Source organism: Sinocyclocheilus rhinocerous, unplaced genomic scaffold (genome assembly GCF_001515625.1).
Source record: "Sinocyclocheilus rhinocerous isolate Xijiao unplaced genomic scaffold, SAMN03320098_v1.1 scaffold99, whole genome shotgun sequence".
Classification (NCBI taxonomy): domain Eukaryota; kingdom Metazoa; phylum Chordata; class Actinopteri; order Cypriniformes; family Cyprinidae; genus Sinocyclocheilus; species Sinocyclocheilus rhinocerous.
The window spans coordinates 714,230-725,306 of NW_015670981.1; the positions used below are offsets into that span (position 1 = coordinate 714,230).

The 11,077-nt window shown below is 39.8% G+C and overlaps 1 protein-coding gene across 1 annotated transcript in view; it reads left to right on the forward strand.

Moving 5' to 3' along the window:
* LOC107734503 (potassium voltage-gated channel subfamily D member 1) overlaps nt 1–11,077 on the forward strand; it is a 78,921-nt gene that overhangs the window by 55,449 nt on the left and 12,395 nt on the right. The window contains exon 3 of the mRNA XM_016546474.1: nt 3,436–3,519. Within this exon, the coding sequence (XP_016401960.1) occupies nt 3,436–3,519 (84 nt within the window). The remainder of the gene's footprint in view (nt 1–3,435; nt 3,520–11,077) is intronic.

Sequence of the window (11,077 nt, forward strand, 5' to 3'; positions counted from 1 at the left end):
TTTTAGAGCTTTTCTATAAGTAGAAGTACTTTCCCTCCATGCAATACAAAATACTTTTTATGTTTTGTTTTCTTCCAGCTGCGCTCCATTCTCCGAGCTGCTGCTCTCTTTAAGGCGCTAGTGTGCTCGTTATACCACAGTGTTGGACTGTTTTCCTTAATCTTCTTTAAGCGTAAAGGAGCAACCATATCTAAAGTGATAGAAAAGAGAAAGTCAATAGTTTCTGTTGCACAAAGTTTTTCTGAGCTATTAGATTTGCTGAGGAAGTCAGGAAGATTATTTACAAAGCAGTCTTTTGTTGTAGATGTGATGGTTCTACCATATTTGTAATTGTAAGTTGAGTTTGCAGCTTTAGAAATATGGAGTATACACAAGACTAGATAATGATCCGAGATATCATCACTCAGCTGCAGAATTTCAGTGTCATTAGCATCAATTCCATGTGACAGTATTAAATCTAAAGTATGATTACGACAATGAGTAGGTCCTGACACGTGTTGTCTAACCCCATTAGAGTTCAGAATGTCTATGAATGCTGATCCCAATGCATCATTGGGAATGCTTTTTCATTATCAACATGGATATTAAAATCACAAAAAAATTAAGACCTTATCTGCAGTCAGCACTAACTCAGATAAAAATATCACCAAATTCTTTTATAATTTTTTTTTTGGTGCCCTGGGGGCCTGTATACAGTAGCCAGTACAAACGTCACCGGGGATTTATCATTAACACTTATTTCTCTAGATAATTTTATATGAACCACCATTACTTCAAATGACAAGAATGACTTGATTGGATGCTTTGTTTTAACCTGTTAACTTTTCTAATTTAAGGGTTAAGGTTTTTAATTTTATTTAATTTTCAAAAAAATATATATATATGAAAATATTTTATGCAAATATTCAAATATTTAATATATAAAAGGTTTATTATTTACTAAATAAATTTGAGCCATCCCTTTCACTTAATGACTGAAAAAATTAAATGATTCATTTAAATAACTAAATTCTTTCTCTGACAAAAAAATTCACAAAGTGTCTAATTTTCAGGCTGTGCTAAATAATAATAAAAACCCTAACCCTAAAAATAAATCCTGCTGTTTCAAAATAAATATATGTGAAACAGTAGGACACACACACCAGGGTTGGGAGGGTTACTTTTAAAATGAATTCCGTTACAGTTACAAATTACTTCATTAAAAAAGTATTCAGTAACGTAATCCAAGTACCACAATATAAAAGTAATGTAATCTGATTACTTCAAGTTACATATGTAAATAAGTCATAAGTAATAGTAAGTTAGTAAAGTAAATAAGTTAAGCCTTCATTTCAGCCCGGGCCCTGACTTTTTTACGGCCCTCGGGCCGGGCTTTGGGCCAATTTTCACATCATAGAACGCGGGCCGGGCCTCGGGCCTGTTTTAGGCTTCTCCTTATTTTTATATTTAAGAGATATTTGAATTATTTACTAATAAATAGTGTTTTCTGAGTCGGTGTCGCAAGGATGAAGCCATCTCCTCATTAGACGCGTCTTTAGAGAGAAGTGCATCTTTACGGATTATGATTATAATAAAAGTTTTTGTTTTCGATTTGTTTTATTTATAAGTAATAATTTAAAGTTTTCTATAGATATATTTATCATGTCTGTGAGGCATCTATTCGCTGAGTTTCAGTTCATTTTTGTGAAGCGCTCCAGTTCAATACGAGACAGCAGAAAGCGCATCATGTTTTTCTTTATTTTATAAAAGCACAACATTTTGTTGATATTGTGAGTGCACACAAATAAAAGTAGACCCTTTACAGTTCCGAATGATGTAGTACTCTTACCTTTATGAGCAAAATTCACGTCGTATCCACTGAAAAAAATGCAAGCGATCGCGCTGGCGCCTCCATGTCCTGCAAAGCGCGCTTTAGCATGCACTCTCCGCACAAACTATTGGATACAGCGCACATTTATCTAGGTTTAACGTTTAAACATTGTTATATGTTTGAACTGTTTTATATCTATATATTTTATTTTAGACAAGTCGTGATGATTTCAGAAGGCTAACATGGGCTATCAGCTCACTGTCTGCCGGTGGCCGCTTGGTCGTTACTTTAAAAAACAAAAACTTATATTTAACGAACAAAAAATGCTCCAAACGTTTTTTCTAAATTAATTTAATAAAAAACCTAAACGAAATATAATCACTTCGCCATTACATACAAAACTGAACTATTTTAATAGCTGAAACAGTAGTATAAGTTCATGTGTCTTGCACTGAGGAGAGGCTTCCGTCGGGCCACTCTGCCATAAAGCCCCGACTGGTGGAGGGCTGCAGTGATGGTTGACTTTCTACAACTTTCTCCCATCTCCCGACTGCATCTCTGGAGCTTAGCCACAGTGATCTTTGGGTTCTTCTTTACGTCTCTCACCAAGGCTCTTCTCCCCCGATAGCTCAGTTTGGCCGGATGGCCAGCTCTAGGAAGGGTTCTGGTCGTCCCAAACGTCTTCCATTTAAGGGTTATGGAGGCCACTGTGCTCTTAGGAACCTTAAGTGCAGCAGAAATTTTTTTGTAACCTTGGCCAGATCTGTGCCTTGCCACAATTCTGTCTCTGAGCTCTTCAGGCGGTTCCTTTGACCTCATGATTCTCATTTGTTTTGACATGCACTGTGAGCTGTAAGGTCTTATATAGACAGGTGTGTGGCTTTCCTAATCAAGTTCAATCAGTATAATCAAACACAGCTGGACTGAAATGAAGGTGTAGAACCATCTCAAGGATGATCAGGAGAAATGGACAGCACCTGAGTTAAATATATGAGTGTCACAGCAAAGGGTCTGAATACTTAGGATCATGTGATATTTCAGTTTTTCTTTTTAATAAATCTGCAAAAATGTCAACAATTCTGTGTTTTTCTGTCAATATGGGGTGCTGTGTGTACATTAATGAGGAAAAAAAAATAACTTAAATGATTTTAGCAAATGGCTGCAATATAACAAAGAGTGAAAAATTTAAGGGGGTCTGAATACTTTCCGTACCCACTGTACATACATATATATGTGTGTGTGTGTGCAGAAAAATCTTTTTTGCAAAAGCCTACAAGCACTACTAATCTGACTATGTTCTACTTTAATTCTAGTAAAAAAAAACACACACACATTTGATAGTTATATTTCCATTTGTCACTTATAATAAATGTGGGTTGTCTGCTAAAGATGAACTGGTTAAAAAAAAAAAAATCATGTTGTCAGAGCCTGTGTTTTTGATGCAATGAACTGTGGTGAGTTTAACCAATTAAGTATCCCTTTTCTATGTTTTCTTTGCAATAGTAACCAAAAGGCCAAAAATAGCATTAAACAATCCTTGATGTAATTAAACAGCATCACTGGTATCATTACTACTCTGAGTCGCTGACAGGATCGATTCAAATAGATTCTCTTCTGTTTTACAGAAAGTCCGTCTTGCAAGGATTCGCTTGGCCAAGAAGGGAACCACCAACGCCTTCCTACAATACAAAGAAGAAGGAGGATTTCATGTGAGACTTTTTCATGAGTAGTTTTGTTTTTCAATAAAGACATGTGTTTCTATTAAAAATTGAGTCTAAAAATGACAGTGAACTCACCCTTATGTTGCCCCAGACCCCTATGACTTTCTTGCTTCAAACCAAAAGGGGAAGGACAGCAGTGATTATGGTCTGTCATGCTCCAAAGAGCCCAAACCACCATAAAAGTAATCAGTGCAACGTGGCTTTGTGAACACACAAAAAAATTAAGTCATTTTTAACTTTTAAAATCTCATCTGTGCATATACAAACTTCATGTGCTGTAAATTATCATTTAAAAGACTGGGCCAGTAAGATTTTCTAATGCTTCTAAAAGTCTGTTATGCTCACTAAGGCTGCATGTATTTGATAAAAAATTATACTGTTGTGAAAAAAAACATTACAATTTAAAATAAGTTTGGTGCTCAAGAAACATTTATTATTATTATCAATGTTGAAAGCAGTTGTAATGCTTAATATTTTTGTGGAAAAATATATATATATATTCTTTAATGAATAGAAATTTCAAAAGAACAGCATTTATTTGAAACAGAAATGTTTCTTGTGTAACATTATAAATCGCAGTTTTGATTAATTTAATGCATCCTTGCTGAACAAAACTATTAATTTCTTTTTTTTAATGCATCTTTCTGACTCACAGTAAAATCAAAATCTGTCTGTTGTGCATCATTAAAGCAAATTTATATATAAATAAACAGACCAAGTTAGAATACAATTTCAGTCTGTTTCAAAACACAAAGCTATCATATAACTTACATATCAGTGCACAAATTATATGGACTACTTTTATGATACTTTTATGCTTTTTTGTCCTTTTTTGAGCACTCATCCCTTGTTGAACATTCTTCACAATTTCTCTTTTTATGTTCATTGTAAGAAAGAAAATCATACAAGTTTGGTAATGTGAGGGTGAGTAAATGACAACTTTCATTTTGGTGTGAACTATATTTGTAACTATATTTAACAAACTATATATTTAAATGATCTGTAGAACTGAAGTCTTTATCAGTCTCCCAGGCTGCTTCAAAGGATTTGATAACGTTTGCCTGACATCAAACCTATAAAAGATACACAGAGTTCCCTTTCAGTCGGTCACTCTCGACGTCACTGCTGATCACAGCGTGAGCATAAAAAGGCAGCCGGTGCAACGCATACCAGCTTTTCGCTTCGGAGCTGAGCGACAACATCGTTCTGCTCTTATCAACTGCTTCGTGTGTGACGAGTTTAGTGCACTCTAGGGAGCTTCTTGTGTTGGCAGACGGCGCTTCAGCGGTGGTCGTTCCTGAGTCGAGTGAGTTGCACACTTCAGGCTGCACTACCCCTTGTTGTGCTGCAAGCAGCCATCTCCCCTGTGTGTCTCAGCACCTAAAAGAGCTTCCCCGAAAGAGCTTATTTCTCTAAAAGAGCTTACACGTGTGCGTCTTTGTAAAGACGACGGATTGCTTCAGCACTGACTTCATGGCCGAGTCTCGAGGTGGGTGTGGCAGCGCGGCACTCACCGGGTCCAAGTTACACCGGCTTGTCGCCAAACCTTCACCCAGTGGTCAGACCTTACATTCCTCCGGCAGGAGTGCCCCTAGAACAGGTCTCCAGGCATGCTGGGGTTTACACGGATGCCTCCACCACCGGCTGGGGGGCCACGTACAACGGGCATGCAGTGTCGGGGGTGTGGACGGGCCCCCAACTGCACTGGCATATCAATTGCACCGTCACTTGAACCGTCTTAAAGGGCGCTTATGAGGCAAACACGTGCTGTTCCGAACAGACAACATGGCGACCGTTGCGTACATCAACCGACAAGGTGGTGTACGCTCCCGTCGTATGTCACAACTCGCCCGCCACCTCCTCCTTTGGAGTCGGAAGGTTCTGAGGTCACTTCGTGCCATTCACATTCCGGGTCTGCTCAACCTAGTCGTGCTTTCCTTTTTGCAGCAAGGGTTGGAGCGAAGACTGTCTCCCTCCACCCTTAAAGTCTACATGGCTGCGATTGCTGCTAACCACGACCCGACGTGGCGGAGAGTCCGGCGCCAGGCCCTCACTCGATGAATCCGTGAGAACCGCCGGAGGGCTGGGTTCCATATGTAGAGACTTAAGTGGATCTCATATGTGTAAAATACACGGTATAGCCTCAGAGCCCGTGTTTCCCTGGCAGACTTTTTGCTATTTTTCCAAGAGGGTTACAATCACCTCTAATCTTCCATATACGCCTAAACAGTAGTTCATATGTGTAAGTGCTTCCGAAACCTCCTTTGGGAAGGATGGGGCTTCCGCAACGTTCCTGTCCCGAGTGGTATGGGTACGTTTTCCCAGTGTTATCCAGTCCTACTGAGTGGGTAGTGCCATAGCAGCAGTAGCTGGTCTTCTTGTGGTAAGCCCTGGCCTGCGCCAAAAAATAGTGGAGCAAGAGGAGCGAAGGCTGTCTCCCTCCACCCTTAAAGTCTACATGGCTGCGATTGCTGCCAACCACGACCCCGTGGAAGGGAAGTCGGTGGGGAAGCATGACCTGATCATCAGGTTCCTTAGGGAGGCGAGAAGGCTAAATCCTCCACGGCCCCCTCCATACCCTCTTGGGACTTGTCTCTGGTGCTTAAAACACTACAGCAGGGCACATTTGAGCCTTTGCAGTCAGTTGAGCTAAAGTTCCCACTACTACCTTCAGGGATCACGTGGTGAGCCTGCAAACGGTGCTCCTGGAGGAGGCAGACTCAGCCCTAGCTTTGCTTTGTCCCGTCCGAGCCTTGAGATGCTCACATGGTGTGCCCTGCCCACTCAGGTTGCGAGCTCACTCTACTAGAAGTGTTGCATCCTCCTGGGCGCTGGCTCGTGGCACCTTGCTGACAGATATTTGTAGAGCTGCGGGCTGGGCGACCCCCAACACGTTCGCTAGATTCTATAGCCTTCGTGTGGAGCCAGTATCCTCCTGTGTTCTCACCTCAAACGGGTAGAGGCATTGAGAGGCCCCGGTTTAGTGTCGGCTTGGTAAAACTGCTCCAGAGTGTCCGTACTGTAGACACTGTTGAGCTCCTCCATCCCCTCGGCAGCCAGACATGGCGGAACGTCCGGCGCCAGGCCTTCACTCGATGAATCCTTGAGAACCGGTAGAGGGCTGGGTTCCATATGTAGAGACTAAATTGATCCCATATGTGTAAAGTCCACGGTATAGCCCCAGAGCCCGTGTTTCCCCGGCAGACTTCTGCCATTTGCAAGAGGGTTACAATCACCTCTAATCTTCCATATGCACCTAAACGGATGTTCATATGTGTAAGTGCTTCCGAAACCTCCTTCGGGAAGTATGGGGCTTCCGCAACGTTCCTGTTCCAAGTGGAACAGGTACGTTTTCCCAGTGTTAGTGCTATGACAACAGTGACTGGTTCTCTTGTTGCGAGCTCCGGCCTACAGCAAAAAGGGGCACAGGCGGCTCGCACAGGACACTGGAAGGGGCAGCATCCATGGCGCTTTGGTAGGGATCCCAATTCGTCAGTCACCGACGTGACGTCGAGAGTGACCGACTGAAAGGGAACGTCTCGGTTACGTATGTGACCCTCGTTCCCTGAAGAAGGGAATGGAGACGTCACGTCCCGTCGCCATGGCTGCTGCATCACCACTGAGCGGCCGGGTCACCGGCTCGGCTCCTCAGCGAAAAGCTGGTATGCGTTGCACCGGCTGCCTTTTTATGCTCACGCTGTGATCAGCGGCAGCTGGATGCAATTATCGCATGCCAATATGCATTGGCTCGGTTAGTTTACACTCGAAGTGGATTGGTCTCTCTAAGCGAGATCCCAATTCGTCGGTCACCGACGTGACGTCTCCGTTCCCTCCATCAGGGAACGAGGGTTACATACGTAACAGAGACGTTTTGTATCATAAGGGGAATATTTCAGCACAGACATTAAACATCTGACTATGTAAGTCTAGGGAAAAATAGACAGTAATATTTGTGTGTATTCTGAGAAGTCGTATTGTTGAGAAGGAATCGTTAAGTGTTCTCTCAACTACAGTTAGTACTGTGTCTGCTTACAGAGAGTGTAATAGATGCTGCAATGATTCTCCAGCAGAAATTTTTGAAATTGGATCTGCCATAATAAGATGGTTTTCTGTTTAAAGGCTAACATGAGCATCTCGCTTGACAGCAAATTTAAGAATGAAACCCATCAAAACAATTCATGCACATTTCTGGCTAAGTTGGTGAAGCTGTTCGTCTTAAATGCACACATTTTGTTCAATAGATACTCAAAGGGACAGTTTGTTTACTCACACTCATGTTGATCCGAACCTGTATGCCTTTCTGTGGAAGACAAAAGAAGATATTTTTATTTTTTATTTTTTTTGTCCATACAATGAAAGACAATGGTCCTATGTTGATTTCACTCGAAATTTCCACAAAATGTACTGTGTGTGTGTGTGTGTGTGATTTCATCAATACAATGAAAGTAAATGGGGTCCAATGTTGTTTGCGCCTCAGATTTCCCCCAAGTTTTTTTCTGTGCGTGTTCCACAGAAAAAAATAATAAAGTCCTATAGGTTTGGAACAACATGAGGGTAAATTAATTTGAATTCTTTATAAAAATTGCCAAAGTCTGCCATCTTTAAAATATTAATCAAAATGTCTTTGTCCATTAACAATGCATAACTTTCACAGCTCAGAACTGCAACAGAAATCTAATTCCTCAGATTTTAAAAGCATAAAACTATAAAAGTTTAATACAACACATTAAATCACAGTCAAACCCAGCAACAAGAGAATCTCAGCTCCAGCATCGAAGTATTCATATTCACAGCATGACATGAAGGGTCATTAAAGCGCAGCACACCAGCTCATAAAAAGTACAGTATATTATTCGGCTGCCAGCGTGCTGCTAAGCACAGAACAGATTTCTGAGATATTAACGATCATACGGTCTTTTCGATCTCATCAAACAGTTTTACAGTATGTGTAAAGGTCAGTCATTTGGCCTCTGAGAATGCGTCAGTCCCACATGTGCCTTGTAATAACAGCTTTTTCATATGGCCGCTGACATTCAGAGTCAGCTAAACGTGGTTTCAGGGCCGTGCCCGGGGCGCCGCGTCCTTGCTGTGAGGAAATAGCAATTAACAACACAGGGAATGAAAGGCAGGTGATGCCGGACATGTGGGAGGCGCGGCAGTAATTACAGCGACCCTTTAAGGCGAGTCAGTTCACTTGACGCTCATCGTGGTAAAACCCCCTGGAAGCTTTTTTTTTCAAGGGGTCAGGTTCAGGTTAGCATGGTTCGGTTAGCCTCCTGCTGGTAGATGCCATAACTACACCATCTGGAGGCCCGTAAGAACCGGAGATCCAGGAAAATGTAGCTTTGACCTGGTTCTCCTTCCTGGGTCGTTTCATGATCTGCTTTACCTCATGAAGTTCTTTATCACAGTATGATTCAGCTGTTATTTCAACAGATTTTGGGGGTATGCTGAAAGAAAATCATTTACTCACCCTCATGTCATTGAGGGAACTTTATGACTTTCTTCCTTCTGTTGAACACAAAATTTTTATTTTTTTTTGAAGAATGTTGATAACAGTTTCAGTTCCCATTGACTTCCATAGTATTTTTGGTCCATACAGTGGAAGTCAATGGGAACCAAAACTGTTACCAACATTCTGCAAAATATCTTCTTTTGTGTTCAAGTATGCATTTATTTTTCTTCTGCTGAACAAAAAAGAAGATATTTTGAAGAATGTCAATAGCCAAACAATTTCGGTTTTGTATTTTATTTTATTTTTTTACCAACATTCTTCAGAATATCTTATTTTGTGTTCCTGTATGCATTTATTTCTTCTGCTGAATACAGAAAAGGATATTTTGAAGAATGTTGACAATCAAACAGTTTTGGTTCCCATTGACGTCCATAGTATTTTCTGTCCATACAATGAAAGTCAATGGGGACTGAAAATGTTTTGTTATCAACATTCTTCAAAATGTCTTCTTTTGTGTTCCTGTATGCATTTTTTTCTGCTGAACAAAAAAAAGACAATGTTTTGAAGAATTTTGGTAACCAAACAATTTTGGTTCCCATTCCATTGTATTTTTTTGTCCATACAATGGAATTAAATGGGAACTGAAACTGTGGAATTACCAACATTCTTCAAAATGTCTTCTTTTATGTTCCACAAAAGAAAGAAAGTCTTACAGGTTTGGAATGACATGAGTGTGAGTAAATGATGACAGAATTTTAATTTTGGGGTGAAGTATCTCTTAAACATTCTCAAATAGCATTTTCTCTGCTGCATTAAGTGATATTAAGTACAATGATTATTCCAATGGAAACAATCTCTTGCCCTTTTCCAATCACTGCCTTAATGAGGAAGCCCTGGTTATCATTATTCTGTGGTAATTGCCATCCCAGGGAAAACAAACCTGTTTAAATGTCTGTTTCTCTCTGTGGTTTTATGTAATTATTGCACTCGTTGCAGTTCCTCTAGCTCCGGGGTGTGTTTACTGCGCTTGTCGTTGATCGTGTTGCTCTTGTAATACATTCTGAATATAGAGTCTACTTCACGGTTAAAGGTGGAAAATGAAGATATTACAGTGTAAATAACAGTGTATGGATTTTCACATTTGTTTAACACAAATTCAAAGTTGCTTAAAGACTAAGAAAGAATCAAAGCAAACCTGATTCAAACGGAAAACAATATCTTCTTTTCTTACCTTATTCACAGATATTTTTTCTTGTTTTATGAAAATGTTATCTTTATCTTGGTTTAAGAATGTTTAGATATTTGATATATACTGTATGTACATATATACATATATATATATATATATATATATATATATATCGAATATCTAAACATTCTTAAATCAAGATAAAGATAACATTTTCATAAAACAAGAAAAAATATTTGCAATGAAGAAATGTGTTTGTAGCATATACATAAATGCTTAAGTTTAATGTGCATTTGTTAGGGATTGTTCAAGTATGCACATTGCACAATAGTGGTGTTGTCTTAGTAAGAACCTCTAATAAAACTAAATAAAACAAGTTTAACCTTAAAAGTACTATTTACTTACATGTATTCATAATCAATTTATTTAAAGCTAGGTATAGGTTTAAAGGGAGAGTTCACCCAAAAAAGAAAGTTCTGTCATTGCATTTTGTTCCAAATGTGTACGCTTTTATTTCATGTGTGATTGTCCAATTGCTTGGAATTGCTTTTCCTTAAAATCAAAGTGAATGTTGACCACTTCTGTCAGATAACTAATCTAGATAACTTCTTTTATGTTCTACTGTTTCTTGAAAGCAGGATCTACAGCTTGCAGGATTTTTTGAAGTGTGTTATGGTGTGTCGGTCTTGAAATCGTATCTGCCGCAGACTCGTGGCCTGTCAGTTTATCAGATCATAACTGCAGGGATTAAAGCAGAGCTGTATTCCATCAACACACCTTTTCCCATTGATGAAATCCATCTTCACCATGCAGGAAAAGTAGCTGGATTCAAAGCAGGGCTGGCCCTAGCATTTTGGGGGCCTTAAGCAGATTTTCAAAAGAGGGCCCCCATCACTTAACCA